The 26,901-nt window shown below is 54.8% G+C and overlaps 1 protein-coding gene across 1 annotated transcript; it reads right to left on the bottom strand.

Annotated features, from left to right (window-relative positions):
- Positions 1–508: 508 nt before the first annotated feature.
- On the bottom strand, positions 509–26,372 carry MYBPC2 (myosin binding protein C2). The gene is made up of 28 exons (XM_055552887.1): positions 26,215–26,372; positions 25,002–25,094; positions 24,370–24,456; positions 24,087–24,235; positions 23,677–23,794; positions 22,590–22,638; positions 22,345–22,404; positions 19,911–20,104; positions 19,531–19,663; positions 17,889–18,013; positions 17,359–17,464; positions 16,065–16,237; positions 13,793–13,958; positions 12,484–12,590; positions 12,216–12,245; positions 11,308–11,447; positions 10,047–10,206; positions 9,840–9,944; positions 9,221–9,409; positions 8,629–8,763; positions 6,924–7,091; positions 6,677–6,765; positions 6,352–6,547; positions 5,973–6,112; positions 4,602–4,761; positions 4,079–4,215; positions 1,931–2,117; positions 509–630 (listed from the first exon to the last, which is right to left on the bottom strand). Exons 1-28 carry the CDS (start codon positions 26,231–26,233, stop codon positions 620–622), a joined length of 3,426 nt encoding a protein of 1,141 aa, XP_055408862.1. The 5' UTR covers positions 26,234–26,372; the 3' UTR covers positions 509–619.
- Positions 26,373–26,901: the final 529 nt, after the last annotated feature.

Genomic DNA, 26,901 nt, shown 5'->3' with positions numbered 1-26,901 from the left:
GATTCCTCTTTGACCTACTATGGCTGCCACTGTAGCCAGCCCGCCTCGTCCCCGCTCACAGTGGGTCCTCCCAAGAGGGCTGCCTCCAGAGGGTCTTGGGTCCCCCTGTGACTGTGCAGTTGCCATGGCAACATGGTGAAAGTTGCTAAGTCATGTTGGACTCTTTGCGACCCCATGGACTTAGTCCATGGAATTCTCCAGGCCAGAATACTGGAGTGGGTAGCCTTTCCCTTCTCCAGGGGATCTTCCCAACCCAGGGTTCGAACCCAGGTCTCCCATATCGCAGGCAGGTTCTTTACCAGCTGAGCCACAAGAGGAGCAACATGGTAGCCTCCCTAAAGTAGCTGTTCCAAGATGGCGACCTCAACATGGTCTCCTTCACCAGGGCTGCCTTGCGGTGGTGGTTGCCATTCCAATCTGGCTGCCCCACCGCTCACACTCCGGTGACTAAACCTACAGGAGGAGGAAGGCTGGGCCACAGACTCAAGAAGGACAGACACACAGGTGTCAAGACAAGACTACTTCTCACTTATAATTCGGGAAAGGGAAACGTGTCCAGAGAGGTCTGGGTTAGGGCTCAGCAGCCAGTCAGTCATCTTGTTAGGTGGAGGACAGAGCTTCACTGTGGCACTGTTGAGGGGAAAGAGAAGAGGGTGGTAAAAATTCCTGTGCCCCCCGCCCCTGCCTAGCCTCTGCCCTTTAGATTTGCTTGGCCAGCAAGGGGGAGGGAGTCAAGTTTTCCCTTCCCCACCCAGCTGGACACCAGGTTAACCCAACTTCATCCAGCCCTTGATTCCTGTAGTTTTGAACCCCAAGCTGGCATGTTCTGACTTCCGAGCAGCTGCTAGAGGCCAGCCCTCACTGGAATCCTGAAGAAGGCATATTTCTGAGCGGATTCAATAGTTGATAAGGGTACAGCAGAACTCTAGGAACTGGGTCAGCCGGACAGAGCGGTGGTTTAAAACGACAGGCAGGAGGTGGGTGGAGACTGGTCCCTTGTCTGCTGGGCTGTCATCAGAGCCAGGGGCGTCACGGCCGGGGAGGGACCCTGGAGGCCCATGTGAACGTCGGCCACCTCTGAGGGACTTGGTAAGCGGCCTCCCCATCAAGTCTTGACAGGGGGATGTCTGTTGGATGGAAGCCCGAGGTGGGAGAGGCAATGGCATGTGCAAAGTCCCAGGGGCAGGAGAAAGCACAGCTGGTTTGTCCAACCCCCATGTTCGGTGTGGCTGGAAAACGGGGGGAGCCAGGAAGGGGGACCTGAGGCTGGAGAGAGGGGCTGGGGGTGGCAGATTCAGGACCCTGACACCAGGCTGAAAGGTCCCAGGGCCGCTGGGGGAGCCCTAGGAGGGCTGTGCGCAGGTCAGCCGTGGGTACAGAGCGCCCTCTAGGGCTGGGAGGTGGAACTGGAGAGAGACTGGAGGCGGGATAGGAGGCTAGGGTGGAATTCAGGAGGAAGAGGACAAAGGAGGCTGAGGCTGTGGGGCAGAGAGGCAGGGACGGGAGGCACAGAACTTGGGGACAGGCCGTGGAAGGGGGCTGTCTTCCGCGCTCTCCCGGCCACCCCCTGCCCCGGTCCTCTGCCACTGTCCATGACGGTTTCAATGCTGTGTCCACACACCTCCCCAGCTGCACCAGAAGCCTTAGTGATCTTAGCTCTTCGCATCCTCATTCACCTTTTATTTGTCCTTCTGCTCCTCTGGAGAACCTCAGACTCTGGCCCAGGCGGGGTCAGGTGCCACCCCACCCCCAACACCCTATGCTGCCTCTGTCCTCCCTACATGTCAGTATCCCTGCTGGGGCCTGAATCGGCTTCCCAATTGTACTCCTAGAGGGCGCAGGTCTGCCCCGCACCATCAGCTTTATAACGGCCGTGGATGAGGGTCAGGCGGGTGGAACGTAAGGCTCCCCCACCCACCCCCAGGCTCACCTCGGACTTCCAGCTTGCACTCGGCCAGGGCCTCCCCCAGCTCGTTGACAGCCCGACACGAGTAAGTCCCCGAGTCAAAGGGAGACGGGCGGCGGATGTTCAGCGTCAGGACCCCCTGGTGGTTGGTCATCAGGAACTTGGGATCTTCGCGGATCTCCATCTTGTTCTTCATCCAGACCACCTTGGGCTGTTGAGCGGAGCAGACAAGGACGCCGCATGACGGAGGGTCCCCTGCGCGTTGGCACAACGGGGCCTTGGGAGACAGTGTGGAGTCTTCTTTTGGCTCTCCCACCCCCTTATTTTGACTGACTGATCATGGCTGGGTCACTTCTCTCTGACCCCCGGTCTCCTCTTCTGTAAGAGCAAGAGCTCCCCCTTGTGGTGGCCCACAGGGCCCTATGTGATTTGGCCCCATCGGTCCTCTGCCCTCACCTCCCGCCCCCTCCCTCTCTCTGTCTAACCCATGGGCGGCCTTGCAGTTCCTCAGACCCATCAGGCCCCCGAACAGCACCTGCCTGCCTTTGAGGTCTCCGCTCCCATGTCACTTCCGGGCCCTAGACTGGAACAGGAATGCCTACTTGACACTCTCACAACTGCCTGCGTTTCCCTAGCAGACCCTCCACGCTTTCTAATTTTCTTAAGTAATTGATTGATTTGGCTGCCTCAGGTCTTAGTTGCGTCATGCAGGATCTTTTGCTGTGATGCACGGACTCTTGTTTCCGAGCGCAGGCTCAGTTCCTCCTTGGCAGGTGGGACCTTAGTCCCCCAACCAGAGATCGAATCCTCGTACCCTGAATTGTAAGGTGGATTCTTAGCCCATTGGACCACCAGGGAAGTCCCCACCCTTTGTCATTTCATTGTCAACCAGGTGGCACTAGTGGTAAAGAACCTGCCAGCCAACCCAGGAGATGTAAGAGACCTGGGTTCGGAGCCTGGGTTGGGAAAATCCCCTGGAAGAGGGCATGGGAACCCACTCCAGTATTCCTTACCATCCAAGCCCCCAGGGAAGCCCCCATTCCCGTATTCTTGCTTGGAGAATCCCATGGACAGAGGAACTTAGCAGGCTACAGTCCATAAGGTTGCAAAGAGTCAGAAATGACTAAAGCGACTTAGCACGCACGCACGTGTGACTTCAGAGGAATGGCCGTCTTCCCCAATATAGAGGAACTCCTTGTTCAATTCACCAGCACATAGAAAGTCTCTGAAATATGTGTGTTGAAAGAATGAATGATGTAAATAAGCAAATGAAGTGAATGAATGAACTGAATAAATAAATGAATTGGTAGGGGAATAAATGAATGGAATGAATGAATAAATGGAGTAGGTGAATAAAACACTAAACAGCAGTGATGGAATCCATAGTAGGCCTACTGGGGCTGATGCTAAAAACTGGAGTTAGACCAGGAGACGGCAAAATGTGTCAAAAGGGTCAGGCAGTCAATGATTTAGGCTTCCTGAGCTCTATGGTCTCTGGGCCAGAGACAACACAGAAACCAGTGTGAACAGCCGTGTTCCAATAGAATCTTATTTAGTAATGTGAAAGCAAAGTAACAAAAGGAAAAGAAAAAAAAGGATTAAAAAATCTTATTTCGAGAAACCAGTGGCAGGCAGATTTGGCCTGAAGGCCATAGTTTGCAGCCCCTGGTCTAGGTGGGCCCTTGGGAGTTCAAGACTGCAAGTATCCACATTCCCAGACAGCAGCCTGGAAACTGGACAGAGCCTTAAAGTGTTAGAACTCCTCCACCCCAAAATTCCTGTTTTTGAGGGAAGTCGGAGTGTAACGAGCTGAGATTTGTGCTCTGGCTAGAGGAGAGAGACAGGAAGTGGGTGAAAAGCAAGCAAATCCTGGGGCTTCCCTGGCGGTCCAGTGGTTCAGGCTCCGCACTACCACTGCAAGGGGCACAGGTTCAATTCCTGGTTTGGGAAGCTAGGATCCCCCCCATGCCACGTGGCACAGGCGAAATTAATAAATACAAACAAAGGAAACACTTTTCACTACAAGTAAATCCCATGAGCAGACCAGAGAGAACTCAGGGAGGAGAAGCCCATGCGGTGGGAAGGCAAGGAGGCTTCACCTTGGAAGGTGAAGATGTTCCTCCAGGGTTACACACACACACACACACACACACACACACACACACACAGCACCTTTGGGTGGCCTCTCACGGCACAGTTGAGAGCCGCAGCGTAACCAGCCACCACCACCCGGTCAGGTAGAGGCGTCAGGAACATGGGGGGAGTTCGGAAGTCGTGCTCCTTGTACTTGGGCAACTTGAGGTTCATACCTGGGGGAGAGAAGATGCACCTGTGAGGGGACCGACCCTGACTGTCTCCGACCGCCTCTGCTCCAGCACCAGGTGCCGTCAACTCTGAGTCCAGGAGGGGGATGATCAGAGGAGTCAAGTGCAAACCCCAGAGAGTCTATATATATGACAGATAACCAACAAGGCCCTACTGTATAGTATAGAGAATGCTACTCAATATTCTGTAATAACCTGCGTAGGAAAAGACTCTGAAAAATGATGAATATGTGTATATGTAGAACTGAATCACTTGGCTCTACACCTGAAACAAACACACCATAAATCAACTATACTCCAAAAAAAAAAAAACAAACCCAGAGAGAGACGGGGGAACAGGACTGGCCCTGAGCCGGTGGGGGTGGCCAGACCTGTCTTGACGATCCGGGCTGTGTTCTTGGACACGCCAGGCATGTCGCTGAGCCCACAGACGTTTTCGCTGTAAACTCGGAAATAGTACTCGTTGCCCATGATGAGATCGGACACGGTGCAGGAGGTGTGCCGGTTGCGCTCATAAACTGTGAACCACTCCTGCAGCGCGGGGGACAGGGAGGGACCGGGAGGGTCAGGGACACGGACCCAGGAAGGGCATCAGGAAAGCAGACGCCTCGCTTACAGAACCTGCCCTTCCCAGCAGTCTTGTTCACAGCCAGAGGGAGGCGGGAGCAACCTGGGTGCCCCTCAGCGGCTGAACGGAGAAGCAAAACACGGTCCATTCCAGCCAGGGACTGGTAGGGGAATTCCCTGGTGGTCCAGTGATTAGGACTCTATGCTTCCACTGCAGTGGGCAACAGGTTCCATCCCTGGTTGGGGAACCAAGATTCCGCAAGCCAAGTGGTATGGCCAAAATTAACCAAACGAACATGGCACTCAGCAACGAAAAGCACTGAAGCACGGATACCAGCTACAACGTGGATGAACCTGGAAAACATGATGCTGAGTTGAAAGGAGCCAGACACAAAGGCTCACAGCGTGTGACCGTGTCCAGATGCAATGCCTGGGATGGGCAAATCCACAGAGACAGGACGCAGATAGGTGGCTGCCAGGGGCTGGGTAGGGGGAAGGGGAGGGACTGCCTGATGGACACGGAGTTTCCGTTCCAGGTGATGGAAATGTCTTGGAATGAAATAGAGGGGGTGGTTGTACAACATTGGGAAGATGGGAAATCCTACTTAAAAATGTATGCATGCTAAGTTGCTTCAGGCATGTCCGATTCTTTGCGACCCCATCCATGGACTGTAGCCCGCCAGGCTCCTCTGTCCATGGGGATTCTCCAGGCAAGAATACTGGAGTGGGTTGTCACGCCCTTCTCCAGGGGATCTTCCCAACCCAGGGATCGAACTGGAGTCTCTTACATCTCCTGCCTTGGCAGGTGGGTTCTTTACTACTAGCACCACCTGGGAATTTTCGTTAGGTGAATTTTACCTCAATAGAAACAAAAAGAAAACCTATTAGAGTTCCCCTGGTGGCCTAGTGGTTAAGACGCAACGATTTCACTGCTGTGGCCCAAGTTCAATCTCTGGTCAGGAAAATAAGATCCCACAAGCCACATGGTGCTGCCAAAAAAAAAAAACCTATTATGCACCAAATCTCAGCCAAAAAGTCTTTCCTCGCGGCCTCTGGCCCATTCTCCCGGATCTCTCAGTGCCTCAGTTTTCCGCAGCTAGGAAATGGGAAGCATGCTGTAACGATCTCCCTAGCTTTTCTCCCCTTACCTTCACGCCCCCTGGCCCCTCACTCACCATGGTTTTCTTGTCGGCTTTTTGGACGAAATACCCGGTGATCTCACTGTTGCCGTCATCCTTGGGGGGCTGCCACTCCACCAGCGCGTTGGTACCCCACACCTCCTTCACCATCACATTCTGCGGGGGCCCTGCCTTTTCTGGAGGGTGGGTGGGCTGTTAGAAGTCAGCCCAAGCATCTCTAAATGTCCGGCGCCTCACTCCTCTGGGCCTCCCGCCCATCCCCACCCCTGGAGGGTCTCAGGTTCCCCGCCCCCGGCATCCCGCAGGCATTTCCTCCCCTTCTGCCCCACCCTCCTCCGTTCCAACCTCTCCACTTTCCCGCGTCCGGGCTCATTCTCCTCTCCTCCCCTCCCCTCCCCGCCCGCGGGCCGCGCACCCACAACCCGGATGCGGATAGTGGCCGTGTCCTTCATATTCTCGATGTGCACCGTGAGCTCGTACTCCCCGGAGTCGGAGCGGGCCGCCTGGCGCACGAAGAACACCGTGTCGAAGTCGCTGGTGCGCACGTGCACGTGCGAGGTGTCTATGGGCGCCCCGCCTTTGGTCCACACCACCTGCGGCCGCGGCTTTCCCTGCCCGGGGAGGGGCGGGGTGGGGCGCGTTGGTCAGCCTGGGTCTGACCCGCAGGAGCTGACCCCTCCTCACCCCTGCGCCCCGCTCCGCGCCGCCCCCCCACCCCCCACATCCGCAGCTCGACGTACCTGGAAGGGGATGACCAGGTTGAGATGCTCCCCGACTTTGCGGACATAAGTCTGGCGGAGGTGGCGGGGTAGCCGGATTTTGGGTTGCTCTGAGGGTACAAACCCAGGGAGGGGCTCAGTGCCAGGCGAGGGTGCAGGGGGACGTCCCACGGAGGCACAGAGACCAGGGGCGACGAGCGGGCGGCCCTAGTGACCACACCAGCTTGCTCTTTCAGAGCGCAGGGTCGGGGGGTCAGGAGGTGCTCACCCACAATCTCCCGGATGGTGACCGGCTGGGCCAGGGTGGCCGGCTGGCTGCGGCCCGCGATGTTGACCCCGACCACGCGGAAGGTGATTTTGGCTCCTGTGGGGAGATTCTTCACGGTGAAGCCGCAGCGCTCCACGGGTTCCGTGTTAGCAGGGATCCACTCGTCAGCTGTGAGAGAGGAGCCAGGCTGGGGAGCGTCCTTCAGGACCTTCCTAGGGGTCCCCTCTGGTGCCTCGGGGCCCCACCACAATGCCTAGCTGCAGCTGACATTTCTTGAGCTTGTCTCAGGACTAAGTCGGAGCTGATTACTGTTAGTTCATTAATTCCTGCCTCCGCAGTTATCCCCATTTTAGAGGTGAGGAAACTGAGGGTCAGAGAGGGTAAAGACTTGGGAGTGGTAGTTAGAGAGGCCCCCCTTGGATTTCCTGCCTCTGTAATAGGTGACTTTCCATCTTGGTTTCTTTGCCATGGGTTGGTGAGCTAATATGGATCAGACCAAGAGTTGACAGGGTGAACTCTAACAAAGTAGATTCTGAAACACAGATGGGGAAGGGGAGGGCAAGGGGAGGAGTGGAGCAAAGAGCACTGGGAAAAGAAAGGGAAGAAATTGACCAGAGTCCAAGCATCCATCATTCACGTGCATCCCCGGATGCGGTCATCACTGTATCCCATCAAGGTGGGAACTGTCTTTGCTATTTTTAGATGAGGAAGCAGAGGCTGAGATTTGCCCAAGGTCACACAGTTAAAAAGTGTAGGGTAGGGCCAGGACTGGAACCCACATCTGTCTGACTTAAGGCCTGGGATATGGCGTCACTGTCTTCCCTGTGAGAGGACCACGTTGGAGACATCCCCAGAGCCCGGGCACTGGGCCTGTCGTGGAGTCACAGAGCCGTTGACGCCAAAGATGGCTCAGTTTGTTCAGTGAAGGATAGAGGGTGAGATATGTGGAAATATGGATGGATGCGTGGATGGATAGATGCATGGACAGATAGACAATAGATTATTAGACGGTTAAATGGTCCTGTAGGCAAACAGAGGGGTAGAAAGCAGGGAGCGATAGAAGAAAGTGGTGAAGAGATAGATATAAGGATGAAAAATATGTTACTGGTTGGGTAGATAACTGGATGATCCAAACAGTTTTCAGATGGATAGAGAGATGGCTGGATGGATGACTGGGTAGTCAAGAGGAAGGAAAGAAGGAAGGAGGGAAGGAAGGGAGAGGGAGAGAGAGAAGGAAAGGAAGGAGGGAGAAATAAGAGGAAAAGAAGAAAGGAAGGATGAAAGATTGGTGGGATAGGCAGATGAATGGATAAATGGATAGAACAGGAGAAGGGGGTGTAGGGAGTAGATAAGTACTTGGATGGATGGATGGATGGATGGAAGGTTGGGTGGGTGGGTAGATGAATGGATAAATAGAATTGAGGAAGGACAATAAACACTTGGAGGATGCGTAAAAGGAATCGCTGTACAGAGAATGTGTGTAGGAGAGGAAGGAAGGAAGTGGGTAAGGAAAGAGGGAGGGACAGAAGACAAGCTGGTCACTGGGGGCCTGTCTTGACCCATCCCATCCCAGACTGGAGCACGCACAGACAGAAGGGTGGCTGACTATGCCAGAGATCTGCCCCGTGAGCAGTCCCTGGACTGGATGCCCACTGGGGCTCTGCCTGCGTCCCTGCCCCCTACCAGGCCAGACGGGGTGACTCACAGCCCTCCACGCAGTACTCGATCAGGTACCCATCGATGCCGCCCGCCCCGATCTTATTTGGGGGCCGCCACTTGAGGGTGGTGGTGGTGTCGGTCACGTCCTCCACAGTCAGGTGCTGCGGTTCACTCGTGGGCGCTGTAAGATTTCAGGGAAAGGGGGTGGCGTCAATGGGGACTCAGGGGTCAGAGCTGGAGTCTCTGGTCAGGAAAGGGGTCCATATGGTGACTCAGAGGTCAGCAAGCAAGGATGTGGCATTGCCGGTCTCGAAAACCAGGGATCCAGGGATCCGGGGATCGTGAGGTCTCCAAGGGCAGGGATAAGTATTAGCGTGGTAGATCAGAAGTCAAGGACACATTCGGGAGACAGCATGGAGTCCAGGATCATAAAGGTGAGTGGAGAATGTACTAGGTGGGGAAGAGGTCAGAAGGGTGCATGGGGCTGGGGGGTCAAAGTCTTGAGTTGTTGGGTGAGAGGGGGCAGAAGTCAGCAGAGTTGAGGACTGCAAGGCCTGGATGTAGGGTCCGAGATCAGTGACAGGCGGGGCATGGGTCGGGGTGGGCAGGGACTCGGGGAGGGTGCAGAGAGGCATCACCAATAGGCATGAAGGGCTTGGTGTTCATGCTGGGCTGGGAGACCCCGATGGCGTTGACGGCAAAGACTCGCATCTCGTAGAGGATGCCCTCGATCATGTTGGTGGACTCGTAGGTGGTCTCCGTGAAGACCTCGAAGTTCAGCTTCATCCAGCGCTGGGAGCCCTTCTTCTTCCGCTCCAGGAGGTATCCTGGAAGCCCCCCAAGGTAGAGAAAAGTGTAGGCAGTCATGGGGAGGCCTGGGGTCACAGGTCAGTCGGGGGGCAGCCAAGGGCGCAGCAGAAGGTCACATGACCCAGAGAGGTCTGAGGCCATGAATGTTAGGGTCACAGAGCAGTTAGAGGTCACCCACGTGGGGCCAGGGATCGAGAAGGGTCACAGGTCATGAATCAGGGAGTCAGGAGTCATGGAAAATCCTCGGCTGTTAGCGAAAGCCAGGATTCCCAGGTCGCTGGGGAGGAGAGGAAGACGGGAAGGCAAAGGGGATGGTGAGATGCTGAAGACGGAAAACCACATCTCCAAGGGTGGTCACTGAGGCTGCTGAGGACTCTTGGAGGTCAAGGAGAAGTCGGGGAGCGGAGAAGGTCAGTGGTCATGGCCCTTTGGAAGCTAGGCACTCACCAGTGACCGGCCGTCCCCCGTCGTACTTGGGGGGCTCCCAGACCAGGACAGCCCAGTCCTCTCCAACCGACGTGACTCGCACTGCCTCAGGGGGGTCTGGGACATCTGGGCAGGGTAGGGGGGGGGGTCCAGGCAGGATGGTCAGAGGACCCCTCGGGGCCTTGGGGGACCACCCCTCGGCTCAGCCCCCGGGACCCCCGCGCTTACCCACAACCTTCAGTAAGATGGAGGCCACGTCCTCGCCCGCGGGATTGGTGACCTTGATGGTGTAGCGACCCTCGTCGCCTCGCTCCGCGCTCTCGATCACGAAGCTGCTGATGTCGCCTCGCTGCTCGATGCGGACCCTGCCCTCGGTGCCCGTGAATACCTGAACACAACCGCCAGGTGGCCTCCGTCCACTTCTCTCCAGACCCAGACCGGCCTCTGCCCCTGCGCTGCTCAGCAGTCTGCAGGGGCTCCCCGTGGACCCAGCCGCAGAGGACCCGGTGGGCCCGCCCCCAGCCTCATCACCACCCCCTCGCCCTCCTCTCCCTCCAGCAAACACCACCCTTCATTAAACACACCAGACCGTCTCATCCCCAAGATGTTACAAAGCTGATCCCTGGGGCGTGCAATGCCCTGACCCACTTCTCGACCTGCTATATCATTACCCATCCTCTAGAACCCACCCAGAAGTCACCTCTCCTGGGAAGCCCTCTTGGATACCCTTAGCTTGGACACCCTCAGGAAAGGGTGCCCCAGCCCCTGAATCCTCGTAGTTTCCAGTACCTCCCTTTATCTCAGCCCCAATCACCCTGGACTGTGACTCTCTGGGCACCGGTCTGCCTCTCTCCACAAGTGAAGGCTCCAGGAAGGCAGGGGTTACGTGTGATTCCTGGTTGTATCCTCAGTGCCTGAGCACAGAACCTGGCATCGAGGGAACCTCGGGGCGGGGGAAGGGGGGGCGCTTTGCTGAGTGAAGGAATGAATGAAGACTGAGTCAAGTCTCTCCACTTTACAGAAGAGGAAACTGAAGCCCAGAGGCGAGAAGAAAAACTGAACTGTCTCAGGGCCTGGAACATACAAGATGAAAATATTCATTGGATGGATGCATAGATGGATGGGTGGATGGATGGATAAGTGGACTAATTCATGGATAAATGGACAAATGGGTTGATTGTTGAATGAATTAATCAATTAATGAATTGGTGAATGGAAAGATAGTTAGATGGATGAGTTGATGAATGGCTGGATTGACTGACGGATTAACAGGTTAATGCATGGGTGGATAGATGGAGTACCCATCATGTGCTGGGCCAGTACCATGTGATGAACAAATATAATCTCCAGTCTTCATCTCTCTGAAGAAGGAATCGTACTCATTTTACAGACAATGAGAGCGAAGCTCAGAGAGGGGAACAAGCTTGCCTAAAGCCACCCAGCAGGGCTGAGAGGGAGAGGTCAAGGCACTAGGGAGGCCGCACCACACCTCATCCTCCTTCATCCAGGTGGCAACAGGCCGGGGCTCCCCGGTGATGGACACGTCCAGCCTCAGCTTGTTTCCTGCCACGACCACGATAGCATTTTCCGAGGTCTGCCCAGAGCAGTCCAGGTGGATTTTGGGTGGCTCTGGTGGCAGAGGAGAGAGTCTGGGCAACTTGGGAGTGGACAGCTGGGCCTCCTAACCCCTCCAGAGGATCTCCTGAGAAGCTGGGTTCCAACAGCCATAGAGAACCAGCGGTCCAGGCCCCCAGCTCCCTCTTCCCTCAGACCCAGGATCCAGACCCCCAGCCCCTCCCCGCTCAGACCCGGGGGTCAGGACCCCCAGCCCTTCCCACTCAGACCCGGGGGTCAGGACCCCCAGCCCTTCCCACTCAGACCCGGGGGTCAGGCCCCCAGCCCCTCCTCCCTCAGACCCAGGAGTCCAGGCCCCCAGCTCCCTCTTCCCTCAGACCCAGGAGTCCAGGCCCCCAGCCCCTCCTCCCTCTGACCCAGGGGTCCAGCCCCCAGCCCCTCCTGACTCAGACCCAGGGGTCCAGCCCCCAGCCCCTCCTCCCTCAGACCCAGGATCCAGACCCCAGCCCCTCCTCCCTCAGACCCAGGGGTCCAGCCCCCAGCCCCTCCTCCCTCAGACCCAGGATCCAGACCCCAGCCCCTCCTCCCGCAGACCCAGGGGTCCAGCTCCCAGCCCCTCCTTCCGCAGACCCAGGGGTCCAGCCCCCGGCCCCTCCTCCCTCAGACCCAGGATCCAGACCCCAGCCCCTCCTCCCTCAGACCCAGGATCCAGACCCCAGCCCCTCCTCCCTCTGACCCAGGGGTCCAGCCCCCAGCCCCTCCTCCCGCAGACCCGGGGGTCCAGCCTCCTGCTTAAAGACCATAGCAGCCCCTGGTCCTTACCTTGCTTGGGGACGTACTCCACCTTGATTTCTGGAGGATGAAGAAGACCAGATGGTTAGGTCTATGGGGCCCCTCATCCTCCCCTCACACCCTGGAGGCAGAGGGGAGGGCCTGGCGTCACCCTGGGACCTGGGGGTGGGGGTGGATTCAGGCCTACGACATCCCACCTACCCTCTGTCACCCCCCAATGTACAGTTAGGGCAACTCAATCCTGAAGGGGGGCATCTGAGCCCCCAAGGAGAGGTGGGAAACCCAGAGGCACCCGCACCCAGGAAGTTGAGCTTGGCCGAGAGGGACAGGGCATAGCCATCGGGCACAAACATGTAGTCTCCCTCATCCTCGGGCCGGACGTCATCAATCACCAGCTTGTGGAACCTAGGGGAGGGCAGGGCAGAGGTCAGCCTAGGTCGTCCTGGGGACCACCGTGGAGAAACACGCTCCGCGGCGCAATCCACGTGCCCAACGCAATGCTAGTAACTGGAACCCAATCCCACTCTGCTCCTTACTAGCTGTGTGACCTTGGGCAAGTCACTTAGCCTCTCCCTGACCCTGATTCTTCACCTATGAAGCAGGGGTAATGTTGACAGTCTACGAGGGGGTTGCTGTAAAGCATTCAGAAGACTCCCCAGCACCCGGTAACGCGTTAGCATTGACTGTCGCCCTTGCTGACGTCACCAGCAGGCAGCGGTCCTTACACGGAACCCAGAGAAAGGCTACGTTCTGCCCAAAGCCGCTGTCGGGAGACCCACAGGAACACAGTGTTCCGCGGGCGGTGCGGCGGCACTCGGCACCCGGCACCCTACAGATTACCAGGTGTCGATGTCAGGCATCCACATGCTATGCTTTGAATTCCCGTCCCCTGTTTCCCTAGCTAGACACCCTCCCCTCCAAAGTAGTTCCCCCCTCTTTTTTTTTTTTTCTTTTAATGTTTTTGCCGCATCACACGGCATGTGGGATCTTAGTTCCCCAACCAGGGATCAAACCTGTGTCTCCTGCATTGGAAGCATAGAGTCTTAATCGCTGGACCACCAGGGAAGTCCCTTCCCTGCCAAAGCCGACTGCAAACATGGCCACAGATTTCCCTCCCTGGAGTGGTAACCCCTGCAAGGAGAGCTCGCAGGCTGTGACCACTTTTGTCCCATAGAACATGGTAGAAGCAACACAGAGACAGCACAAGGCACTCAGAGGCCCTGTTCGCTTCTGCTCTCTCGTGGGACGCCTGTGTCGGCCACGGGAATATGCCAGGACCAGCCTCCTGGGGGATGAGAGGTGCCACGGACCAGACGGGAGCAGCCCAGCTATCCTAGCCGAGACCCTGAGCGAGTCCAGGATGATGGCCATCCGAGATCAGCCAGCCTCCAGCCATGCCTGAGACTCACAATGAAATAAACTCCTGTTCTTTTTCTTTTGGCCGCACCACACAGCCTGTGGGATATCAGTACCCCAACCAGGGACTAAATCCAAGCCACTGCAGGGAAAGCACCGGGTCCTAACCACTGGACCACCAGAGAATTCCCTAAACCCTTGTTCTTTGAAACCGCGGGGTCTGCGGGCCACGTGCACAGCTCACTCCGTACCTCCCCGTGTGGGAGATGGTGATCCGTTTGCTGGGCCGCACCTCCACCCCGTTCTTGTACCACTTGCCCGTGACCTTCTCATCGGACACCTCACACTTGAACACGGCCTGTTCCGAGGCCTTCACCGTCAGGTCCGCAATGTCCTGCAGGACTTCCAGCTGTTTCTCTGGACGGGGAGGGAAGGAGATGGGGTCATCAAGGTCCAGTCTGTCCACGTGGGGATTCACCAACACCCACTATGGGCCAAGCACAGTCCCCGGCTCCAGGGACCCAGCCATGAAACAACCCAGAAAAAAAAAAACCTGTAGGTTTCACGAGCTCACGTTCTAGTGGGGAAACAGATACTGAACGGAAAACACATAAACCAAAAACTGGAGGGAGTGACGGTTGCTTGGATGGCATCACCGACTCAGTGGACCTGAATTTGAGCAAACCCCAGGAGATACTGGAGGACAGGGAAGCTGGCATGCTGCAGGTCGGACGTGACTTAGCGACTGAACAATAACAACAAGAGGGAGAGACAAGGCCTGGGGGAAGGCAGGGAGGCTGCAGAAGGCCCCCAGGAAAGCAGGCACAATAAAGCAGGCTTATCAACTTGGAAAACAGCCAGCAGGCTGGCACGGAGTGAGGGAAGCAGATGAGGGAGATGAAGCAGGCAGGGTCAGACCCCGAGGGCCACAGACAAGGCTCTGCATTGACTCTGAGGGAGGTGGAAAGTGTTGCCAAGATGGCTGGGGTCTGACTTACTTTTTTTTTTTTTTTTAGTTTTAATTTTTTAAATAAAACAGTGCACTTGTATGGCTTAAAAATAAAATGATAGGGGCTTCCCTGGTGGCTCAGTGGTGGGGAGGCTGCCTGCCAATGCGGGGGACACAGGTTCGATCCCTGGTCTGGGAGGATCCTGCATGCTGCGGAGCAACTAAGCCCGTGCCCCACGACTACCGAGCCTGTGCTCTAGAGCCCGAGCGCCACAATTACTGAGCTCATGAGCCACAACTACGAATCCCGTGCCCCACGACTACTGAGCCTGTGCTCTAGAGCCCGGGAGCCACAACAACTGAGGCCCTTACATCCTCGAGCCTGTGCTCTGCAACAGGAGAAGCCACCACAGTGAGAAGCCCGCGCACTGCAAGTAGAGAAGAGCCCACGCAGCAGTGAAGACCCGCACAGCCCCAAAAATATAAATAAATACAATTATGAAAAAAATAAAATGATAAGAGGATGTAAATATAGAGGGGGAGATTGCTCATCTCCCCACCGCCAACTGTACAGGGCTCTATCCAATCTCCAAATACATTATAGCCAGCTCACAGCCATAAAAGCAAAGATGTGCATACAGTTTCTTTCCTCCTTCCTTCCCTTCCCTCTTTTCTTTCTTCCTCCCTTTCCTTCTTTCTTTTCTTTCCTCCCTCCTTCCCTCTCTCCCTTCCTTCCTCTCTCCCTTCGATACAAATAGTGGCATATTTGCTTCTTCACCTAACAATATATGTTGGAAACCCTTCCAAATCAACAGAGTTCTCTTTATGGCTAAGGATGGATATATCATCATTTATCCGGCCCATCAATGACTCAAGCTTTTTTTTTTTTTTTTTTAAAGAATTACAGGGGACTCCCCTGGTGACTCAGTGGCTAAGACTCCATGCTTCCAATTCAGGGGCCCCATATTCGATCCCTGGTCAGGAAACTAGATCCCACATGCTGCAACTAGAGTTCACATGCCACAACTAAAGATCCCGCATGTGACCACGAAGACCCAGTGCAGCAGGATAAATAAAATAAAAATATTAAAAAAAAAAAAAAAAAAAAGAATTACAGGCTCACAGGAGTGGGGGCGGTGGGGGTGGGGTGGTGACATCTCTTGTAAATGTAGTCAACTGCACCAGAAATTGACATGAGTCCTATCCTGTGAGCTAGACCACAGAATGTGTCCCGTTTCCATCCTCCAACATTTTACAAGGATTGCTCTGGCTGGCGTGGAGGTGGGGGCACAAGTGTACAAACAGAAGGAGCAGTGTAGAGACTACTGCAGGAGTCCAGGCATAAAGGGATGGAGACCTGGGCCAGGTGTGGGCAACGGAAGTGGAAGGAAATTGTCAGATTCAGAATATCCTTTGAAGGTGGAGCCCCAGGATCTGCTGGTGAATCACATGTAGGGTAGGAGGCAAAGAAGGAGTCAGGGAGAGCGCCAAGACTTCGGGCTTGGGCACCTCGGAGCTGTGTGTTGAGGAACGCGCAGTGCGGCCCCTGCCCCATCCCCCGGGGGGGCCCGTACCTTCCACGATGAGCTCCGCCTCACACTGGCCGCCGTTGGTCATGACCTGGTAGTGCCCCTTATCCTCCATGGTCACTTCCGAGTAGATGAGGATGTGACGCTTCCCATCCTTCTTGAGGCGGTACCTGGACTTGAAGGAATCCTCCCGAGTCAGTTCCACGCCGTCTTTCAGCCTGGGGGGAGGGGGAAGTAAGGAATCCGTTTGGCCCGGAGTCTGGATGTCAGAGGTGAGTCAGGGGTCAGACAGTCCTGAGCAAGAATCAGGGCTCAGAAGGGAAATCAAGAAAAGGAGGAGAGAAAAAGGTTGACAGAGGTCTAGAGTAGATGGGTCACAGGTCAGAGGAGAAAAACAGGAAGAAGTGGTCACAGGCCACAGGACTTGGTTGGAGGTCAGGAGGCAGAAAATGAGGTCACAGTAGAGGTCAGAGTATAGACGAAGTTCAGGGTCACCAAGATATGGCAGATATTATGGCCTCAGAAAATGGTGCTTCCCTGCCTGGGCCACTCCTCCCACTTCACTTCTACTTCCTCATCATTTGAATATCAGCTCAATTGTGACCTCCTCCAAGAAGCCTTCCCTGACCTCCTGAGTCCCTCTCTCCTATTAAAAAATGGTTACAACATCAGTTATTGCTCCTCTGATATACTTGTCAAAATAGAACTTTGATAATTATTTATGTGATGACTTGATTAATGCCTCTGTCTCCAATACACACACATACACACACACCACGCCCCAGCAATTTGCCAGATCATAAACTGCATAGGGCAGAAGCCATGTTGATATATTTTCTCCCCATTTTACCTCCAGTACTTTGAAGTGTGCCATCACACAGTAGGTACTCTATAAATACTTGTTGGATGGGGGAATAGATGTAAGAATGGATAAATGGATGGATAGATGGGTGAGCGGGTGGATGGATGAGATGGATGGCTGAATCAGTGAGATGAATGGGAGGGATGGATGGATGCAGGATAGATAAATGGACAGACAGATGGATGGATGGATGGATACATGAGTGAATGGACCAAATGATGGATAATTGGTTGAATGGGTGAATAAATAATTTAGTGAATCAGAAATAGCAAGGGTCTGGAAAAAGACCTGGAAGAGCAGAGGTCAGAAGTTTCAGGAAGAGGTCATGAGAGACGATCAGGATTTATAGGCAAAGGCTGAGGTCTCCCAGAAACCTGAGTAAAGGTCTGAAGCCTTCAAGAGAGATCCTAAAGACCGAGGCTGAGGTGAAGACACTGTGGGCATCCGTATGGAGATCAGGGGTCAAGAGTCACTTACCACATGACTTGGGCACCCTCTTCTGACACTTCCACTGCCATTTCTACCCGATCTCCAACAAACACCTGCTGGTCCTCCAGGGGTGTGACAATCAAGACTGGGGGTTCTAGAAAGAGACTCACAGACTTAGAGAACAAACGTATGGTTCCCAAGGGGAAGGATGGGCAGCAGGAATAGTTAGGGAGTTTGGGATGGACATGTCCACACTGCTGTATTTAAAATGGATAACCAAGAAGGACCTACTGAATAGTACATGGAACTCTGCTCAACGTTATGTGGTAGCCTGGATGGCAGGGGAGTTTGGGGGAGAATGGATGCATGTACACGTATGGCTGAGTCCCTTCACTGTTCACCTGAAGCTATTACAACATTGTTTGTTAATCTGCTATACCTCAATACAAAATAAAATGTTTTTTTAAAGACTGGGGATTCTGTGGGCATTGGGAGAGAAGAGGTCAGTAGTCTCCCGGTAGCCCCACAAGAGGCCAGTAGCCCCACTGCCCAAGCTCACGCCCAAATCTCAGCCTCACCTTTGACGAAGAGCTCGGTGAAACACTTCTCGTCTTTGACGGCGACCTCATAAGCAGCATCGTCTGCCAGCGTGCACTTGTTGATGGTGAGGATTCGCTTCTTACCAACGTTCTCAAACACGTATCTGGGGCAAAAGTCTCAGCTCAACCCAGGGCACGGAGGGGATCCTCCATTCACCCATCTATTCTCAGGACAAGCCATTCACTCTCAGAGCCAAGTTGTGTGGGAAAGGGGTCGATGGTCCAAGTTCTAATATTTAAAAAACCACAGCAGAAACGCTAACTGTCCACGCATATCGACCTTCTTCCATTTAGCAGCGGCACACAGCAACCCGCCTAAAGAACTACATTTCCCAGACTCCTTTGCAGCTAGGATGGCCACACTGCTGAGCTTGGACCAACAGAATGTGAGTGGAGGAGATGGGCATAACTGCTAGGTTATCTCTAATTTTGTGATGCTTGTTCTAGACTTCTCTCTTTCCCTCTTCCTATCTGATAGATACAACTGTGCCCATGACCCAGTTTCAATCATGCAGATGAGGACAAGACCATAAGAAATTGTGTAGCCAAAAATGTGGAACTGGATCTAGGTCAATCAGCTAGAAACATCATCTTTCTCTCTAAACTACCGTGTTCTGGGGACGCTTCGTTATAGCAAGTTAACCTGTATCTTAATTAACATAACTTCTCATCACATCCCAAATGCTCATGATGAGAAATGTAGAAAACACAGCCAAGGGAAAATTAATAAAAGTAGAACCCATCCATAATTGTTCTGCCAAGAGATACTTGCTACAAGCATTTTGACCTCTGTCTTTTTGATCTTTTTATATAAAATCTATACGTAGATTTACATTTTGTGTAGCAGAAATGAGAACTCTTCTTCTGCACATAACACTAGCCTTCAACAGCTTCCCATGTTAGTGTCAACTTTAGAATCTTTTTTAGTGACAGCATAGCACCTTAGTATGGAATTGTATGCTTTGGTTGTTTTCCACTTTTTGCTACAGCAGCAAACAATCCAGTGAACATCCTTGCAGCTAAATATGCATAACCATGATTAGGCCCTTATGAAAAATACCTAGCATTGGACAATCTAAAAGTGAACACACTACCCTTTTGGAGATTTGCCCATATACATCCCCACCACAACCATCTGTGGACCAGTTTTCCTATGTCTTCTCCAGCACTAGGTTTTATCATTTTCTAAAGTCTTTGTCCAACTGGAGAGCAGAAAGACCACTGTTTTTTGTTTTGTTTTCTGGTTTCCTAGCCCTGAGGCATGTGGGAACTTAGTTCCCCTACCAGGGATCTGAACCCACACCCCTTGCAGCAGAAGGCAAAGTCTTAACCCCTAAACCACCAGGGAAGTCCCAAGACTGCTGTTTTTGTTTGTGTTATTATTATTGGTGATGGTGTTTGTGTTTGCAAGGTCAAATATGTACTTAGTGTATCAGCCATTTGGGTTTCTTCTAACTGAATTCCTGTTCTTCACTGCCTTTGTCTATTTTTCTACCCAGATATCAATATCTGTACTTTTCATATGGATGAAGCAGTGCCCTATAGCCAGTCTTATCTCTGGACTCTTCCTCTCTCTGGGACTTGGATTCCCCCCAACCTGGGCTCTACCCCCCACACATACTTGCTACTTGGTTTGATTTCCTGGCCGTTCTTGAACCACTTGAGGGGAAGGTCTGGGTCGCTGATCTCTACCACCAGCTTGATCTTGTTGCCTCTGTCCACTTGGTAGGCTGGATCCAGCTTCTTTGTGAAGGCTGGAGATGGAGGGATGCGAGTGGGATGGAGCTGAGATGTTCTCAGTGCTCTGAGCCATCAAGGCTCCCTCCCCAGGCCACCAAGGTCAAAAACCCTCTTATGAACTTGGAGGCCCCTGAGAACAGGGCTCTCTGTTACTTCTCAGAGTGGGACCTCCCAAAGATAAGTCCAGGGTCCAACCACTGGCTGCCCACAATGCTGGAGTCCCCGTGGGGAGGGCCCTTCTCCCCTCAGACCAGCACTGACCTGCGCTCTTCTTGACCTCGACCTTGGCCTTCTTGAGCCGCTTCAGCATGCCCCGGAGGTCGGTGATGCCGTACTGGAAGGCGATCCTCTCGTACTCGCTCTTCTTTGCCCCTTTCAGGAGCTCCCAAATCTCTGGCGGGATGCCGAGGTCATCATCATCTTTCTTCTTTTTCTTCTCCTCCTCAACCACCTGCCTGAAGGTGGGGAGAACAGGTCGGGGGCACCAGGAGGGTGAAGAGGTGAGGGTCTCCCCCTGCCTCCTCCTCCCACTTTCTGTGTCACTTGCCCTCTCTGTGCCTGTTATTCCTTATCCTGTCCCACCTGGTCCATCGCCCAGCCTACTTCCTCCCTGGCCTCCTGACCTCATCCCATCTCTTCCCCTCCAGTCTGTTCCCTCCTTGGCCCCCGAGGGCTATTTATGAACCCTTACATCAGATGCCATCCTTTCTCTATTCAAAACTCCTCCGTGACTCCCCACTGCTCTAAGAAGGAAACCCCAGCTTCTCAGCCTCGCAATCACAACCTCACCCTCTGACCCAGCCCCACTCCCCGCACTACCCAAACTACCCTGCTTGCCTTTTCCTGAATGCTCTGGACTTGCTCCTGCCTCCCTGAGCCTTTGCACAAAATGTTTCCCTGCCTGGATGACCTCTCCACCTGCCCTTCATCCTACAAGACCTAGCACCAGAGTTCCCTCCTCCAGAGGCACTCCCTATACTCCCAGGATAGCAGTTGCCCTCACTCTGGGCTCTCACAAGGCCCTCGTGGGACCGTCTCTCCGACCACACTAAACAGTCCTGGTCTGTGTCCGTGTCTGCTGGACCAGACCCATCTTCCCAAGGCAATGAGCGACCCAACATCAGGGAACCAGTCAAATTTCTCTCTCTCCCCTGATCTCAGCTCAGGGCCTGGTATACAGGAGGCCTCAGAAGATGTTTGATGATTGAGAGAGTGAGTAGATTTCTGGAAAGAAGGAAGGAAGGGAAGGGAACAAATGAAGGATAGATGAGTGGGCAAATTTGGGGACATGTGACTATCTGGACTGATGTGCAGAGCATTAAGTGGGGGACTGATACTGGGTGGAGAGGTCCATGGATGGTTAGGCTGATGGATGAACAGGTCAATGGATGGGTGGATTGGCAGAGAATGGATGGCATTAAAATAGGTGGATGGGTTGATGGAGAACGGCTGAGTGAGTTGGGACGAGCTGGCTGGGTGAATGTGTTGATGGAAGATGGCTGGGAAGATGGGTAAAGACAAACAGATAAATCTATTAGTAGGTAGAATTGTTGGGGATTTCGTTATGGGGATTGATGAGTGAATGGAAGGATGGATATATGGACCAGCAGATAATGAATAACTGAGTGACTGGACAAGCATCATGTTGAATCATATAAAATGGCCAATATTCAATCTTTTTTTTACCTACACAATAGCAATTGCATATAGATGAGTCTTGGAGAAGGAAATGGCAACCCACTCCAGTATTCTTGCCTGGGAAAATCCCATGGATAGAGGAGCCTGGTGGGCTACAGTCTGTGGGGTCGCAAAGAGTCGGACATGACTGAGCGATTAAGCATACAGCACATAGATGAGCCTAATGGAGTGATCTGGCAGATGCATGTGCCATTGAAGAGCTGAACAGTTGATAGAGGGAGGCCTGGCTAGATGAGGAGGTAAATGAGTTAGGATGGGTGGGTAGGATGTTGGACTCAGTTGAAAGAGAGATGCTGGTGCAGATAGTCACAAATGGGAAGGTGGATGTAGGGTAGATGATGGGTGGTGGAAGGGTGGATAGACAGATGCCTCAATAGGTGGGGAAGTGGAGGATGGAGTCGGTGGGTGAAGGATGAATGAATGGGTCAATGAACGGGGGGCTGAGTGTAATGGCCAACGCATGGGTGGACAGACAGGAAGATGGTGAGTAGATGAATGGATATGTGGGCAGAGGAATGGGCAATGGGTATGTAGGTGGATAAGTGGATTCGTCGGTGGATAAATAGGTAGCTGGTTGGATGAACAGAGCAGTGGGCAGACTGATGAGTGGGAAAGTTGATTAGTAGATGGATAGATAAGTAGCCGGTTGGATGGTTGGATGAATGGATGGACTGGTGGGGAGGTGAGTGGACAGGTGGATGAATAGGTGAATCAGAGCCTGAGTGGACAGGAAGGTAGATGTGAGGGTGGTGGTTTAGAGGGTGGGCAGGCAAGCAAACTGATGGGCAGATGATTGATTGGGTGGGGTTGAAGGTAAAGGTGTGGGTGGATGGGTGGATGGACAGGTGGCAGGGTGGGTGGGGGGTGGGTAGATGGAGGTGGGGTGGAGTCCCAGGATAGCAGTGGGGAAACAAGGGGGGCAGGGGAACCTCACCCACCATCTTTCTCCTCCTTTAGCCCCCATCTCCCCGTTCCATGCCAGACAGAGTGGACTCACCTCTTCTTCAACAGTCCGCTGAAATCCAGCTCACCCGCAGTGTCTGACTTTGCTTCACCCCTGTGGCCATTGAAAGAGAGTGTGGACCTCATTAAAGTCCCGACTCTCAGGCTCACCCTGGATCCCCACTCCTAGGCTTCCCTGATCCTCCCCGTCTCCCGCAGCTGCCCCCCAAGGGAGACCCTCCCATGGTCCTTGGCACCAGGTCACACCCCTGCTGCTTCCCAGGGTCCAGGGTCACTTACGATCGCTTGAAGCTCTCTAGACTCTGCCCAGCGGAGTCCTGACGGGGTGCTGGGGAGGGGTGATGGGGGAAGAGAAGATGAGCTTGGAGGCAAAGCCTGATCTAAGACCAAGAGTGCCCCTCCCTCCAGGCCTGCACAGCCTCCTCCAGGCCTGTACAACCTCACCCAGGCCCCTTTCCCTCCATCTCGTGGGCCAGCACACCCTCTTTCTCAGACGTGGACACCCTCTGCCTGTAGACTCATTTCCCTGCCGTGCACCACCCTCTCTCAGCAGCCTGTATCCCCCAGCTGAGCCTTCTCCCCAGGTGGGTGCAACCTCAGCACCTGTGCCCTCCATATTTAAGCTCCCCAACCACCTGAGCTGAAGACTCCTCAAAATCTGTACACCCTCAGAGCTCCACACACATGCCCCCAAAGCTGTGTAACTTCCTATCAATCCTGTACACCCCCACCCTCAACCCATTCACCCTTAGACTCACATGAAATAAACAATAGACAATAAAATGGAAAATACATTTGAAAAACAAAACTTGGGACACCCTCACTTCTCAAACCCTTACTACCACTCTCTCAAGCCTGTATGTTGTGACGCTGGAATCTACATAACTCACCTCCTAAGCCTCACATGCACATCTCCAAACCCTGAACCTTTTCACCCCTAAATCTACACCTCAACAGGCTCTAAGATGGTAGACTCTCTCCCCAATTTTGAATGGCTTCCTTGGTGGCTCAGGTGGTAAAGAGTCTGCCTGCAATGCAGAAGACCCAGGTACAATCCCTGAATCGGGAAGATCCCCTGGAGAAAGAAATAGCAACCCACTCCAGTATTCCTGCCTGGAGAAGCACATGGATGGAGGAGGCTGGCGGGCTACCGTCCACGGGGTCACAAAGAGTCAGACACAACTGAGCAACTAATACTTTCACTTCCCTTCCAGGTTTGAATACCCTGATCCCTGCCTCTGTGCTCCATGCGCCAAAAACCAGTACCCACCTCACCCCCACCTCTACATTCTGTCCCTACACCTGGCTAGCAGATCCGCCCCCTTACCCAGACCCCAGACCCTTGGCCCCGCCCCCACCAGCATACCCTCCACGTCGATGTTGAAGCCGCAGCTGTCACAGAAGTCCTTGGCTTTGACCTCTATGCGGTAATCCCCGCGGTCCCCCAGTACCACCTTCATGATGTGCAGCTCCAACGTGTACACCTGGAGGCCAGGCCAGGGGTGCCAGTGCATATGATGACCCCCGGTGCCAACCCATGCCACTACAGCCCACCTCACCACTCTCCAAGTCCCCCCGGGAAGGGCCAGCTGTCTCCTCCCATGCCTGGACAATCTTGACCTCTGGGGGCCCACATCCCTGACCCTGAGAGCTCGCAGGGGCATGCACACCCCGTGCCCAAATGCAGCCTGCTCCTACCGGAACATTCTCCCCTTCTGGCCCCGCACAACCTCCAGCCCTGCCCCCCACGCCCTCGCCTCTCCATGGGGTCCTCACATTGGTGGCGGTGTCGTGGGACTCCTTGAAGGAGAATCGGGCACCGCTCTTGGTGCCCAGCTCCAACCACTTCCCCTTGAACCACTTGACGGCTGGTTTGGCCGGCAGCTCTTTCCCATTCAACTTGGCCACGATCACAGTATCCTTTCCTGGGAGGAGGGGAAAAGGGGTGGCAATGGAGAGTCGGGCAGGCGGTCTGGGACGCTGGTAGCCTCCGGCCACACCCCCCTCAGACCCAGGAGCCCCCAGACCCCCACTCCCTCCTCGCCCAGGCGCCCCTCACCAGTCTCCACCGACACGGAGTCTGGCTTCTTCAGGAAAACGCCGGTGGGCTCCTCCGCGGTGGGAGACTGGTCTTCGGGTGGGGCTTCTGCTCAAGAGATAAGATCCGGGGTTGGGGAGGGGGGTCTGAGGCGGGCCGGGAAGGGGGTGGCAGGCCACTTTGGGGGCGGGGCTAGAGCGAATGATGGGACCTTCTTCTGCTCGGCATCAAAAAGACCTTGGAGGCAAAATGGCTTTTCCTGACCTGGGAGAGACCAACGTGTCATTCAGGTGTGTGGGTGTCCAGACTCCCCCACCCGTTTGGGCCTCAATTTCCCCATCTGAGATCCGGATGGTCTTAAACTGGGGTTTTAAAAGGGTAGGAGAGGTGTCAGGACGGGCTGGGGGCGTTCAGAGCTGGGCGGGACTTGCGGACGGATCGGCCAGTTGCTGGAGGCTTGACGGCCAGGCTGAGGGGCTAGGCTCCGCCTTGGAAGCGCTGGGGAGCCCTGCAGGGCTGTGAGTAGGGGAGGGCGGTCAGCCCCGGAGCTGTGGGGAGGACGGACAGAAGGAGAGGGCGGGGAGGTACCACCCGCGAGGCTGCGGATGAGCCGCCAGGTTCCGCTCGGCCCGCGGGAGCGCCATCTATCTCACCTGTAGGGGGCGCTGCAGGGGCCTCTTGAGGGGTCGCTTCCTTGGGAGCCGGCTTGGCAGCAGCATCTTTGCCCGCTGGGGCCTTTTTGGCCGCTGTGAGGCAGAAGACATTCCCGGTTGAGCACGCGCTCCGTCTTCTCTTCCAGAACCCCGGAGCGTAGGCCCCCGGGCCCCGCCTCCTTCAGATCCTGGAGTCCAGCCGTCCAGGTGTAAATTTATCTCTAATCCGAGAGTCTGTGGATCCGGTTTCTCCTTCTCCTCCCCGGGGAAGGCCTTGCCTCATCCACCCGGGCCACCCAGCTCTGACCTTTTAGGTCTTGACGGTATAATTAGCTCTTCCTCTGGGCTGGAAATCAGATACTGGTGCTGACCACAGCATCTTTTACACGCCCTGCCTGCTGGCGCCCGGCCCGCCAGGACCCCAGCTGCAGCGAGGGGCTGGACACCCACCCTTCAGCCTGGTTGGCCTGGTACCAGCCGACTGGACGTCCCGGGAGTAAGGGTCCTCTCTGGGGGCTTGTATCTCCTCCGTTCACTGCTTCATAGAGAGGAAGCCCCATCCCATTCGCATATAAAAAAATGCCCTCCAGTCCCATTCAAAGAAGGGCCCCGAAAACTGTACACAGAGAAAGGCTCTCCAGCCTCTATATGGAGAAGGTCCCCTAATTCCTAAACCGGGAAGCCCCACACCCCATCGAAAGGAGGTGCCCTCATCTTTGTACAGAGAACTCGCCTTACCACGCAGACAGGGACTCTTAATAATTAGACACGCAAGGACCAGACCTCATCTCCCTGCAGAAAAAGGTCCCAATCCGCACTCACAGAAGTGACCCCAGGTCCTTTCCCAGAAGACCGCATCCTCAAATGTAAAGGACCCAATTACCCCGCCAAAACCCTGCAGTCTCCAACCGCAGGACTTCCATCCCAGTGGAGGAAGAGGGACACTGATTCACAGAGAATCTCCACGTGCACCCAAAGATAAGCCCCCAGCTCCCTGCAGAGAAAGGAACCCCCGCCACCACAAAGAGAAAGGGAATCACCCTCCACACACACACACACCTAACTCAGGTATGGGACCCTCCCCTCGCACACAGGGAAGGGCTCCCCTCCCCAATGGGAGAAGACACCCCATTCTCCCGGCCCCACGGAGGGAGGAGACCCCAATGAAAACAGGGCTGCGTCTCCACAGAGGGAAGGAGTTCCCCCAAGCCACCTGGTTTTGCCTCAGGCATGTCGTCGGACCTCCTCCTGCTCCTCCGACAGCAGCGGTGTCCCGATGGGCCCTAGGGAGGACAGGTGGGCCCCCGGGGCGGGGGGGCCCTTTAAGGAGTCGGGAGACTCCCAGGAGGCTCCGGGAGGCATAGACGCGCCTCTCCACCCCACCCTCCCCTGCCGCCCCACATTCCGCCTGTGTGTTCTAAAAGGCGAGAAATAACAGCTGGACAAGGAGAGGTGGCCGAATGCCAGGTCCCCAGGGAGGAGGGGGGCTGGGCTTCCGACACCTGGGTCTAAGGGAGGATGTGCGGCAGGCGGGGACTCCTGGGTTCTGAGGAAGGTGGGAGCCTGGACTCCTGAGTCCGGGTGCAGAACCGACCCGGAGTCCAGATTCTTGGATCCCAGAGAAAGGAGGATGAGGGCCTGGACTCTTAGGTCCTAGGCGGAGGGACAGGAAGGGACTGGGGTTTGAAGTGAACCAGGGCTCTGAGCCAGGACTCTGGCATGGGGGTGGGGGGGCGGGGCGGGTAGGGATGGTGGGGAAGACAGGGTCTAGAAAACCATTCTTAGTATCTGCAAGGCAGGCGTTTTCGGGAAACCAGAGCCGGGAGGGAGAGTCCGGTTTCCCAGCGTAGGCAGGATGGCCGCAGAGGAGGCGTGAGGGGGTGGGGGGCGGGCACTTAGG

The sequence above is a fragment of the Bubalus kerabau genome, chromosome 17 (genome assembly GCF_029407905.1).
Source record: "Bubalus kerabau isolate K-KA32 ecotype Philippines breed swamp buffalo chromosome 17, PCC_UOA_SB_1v2, whole genome shotgun sequence".
Taxonomy (NCBI): Eukaryota; Metazoa; Chordata; class Mammalia; order Artiodactyla; family Bovidae; genus Bubalus; species Bubalus kerabau.
Note: the sequence above shows the minus strand (reverse complement) of the source record. Positions and strands in the feature narration are given on the sequence as shown.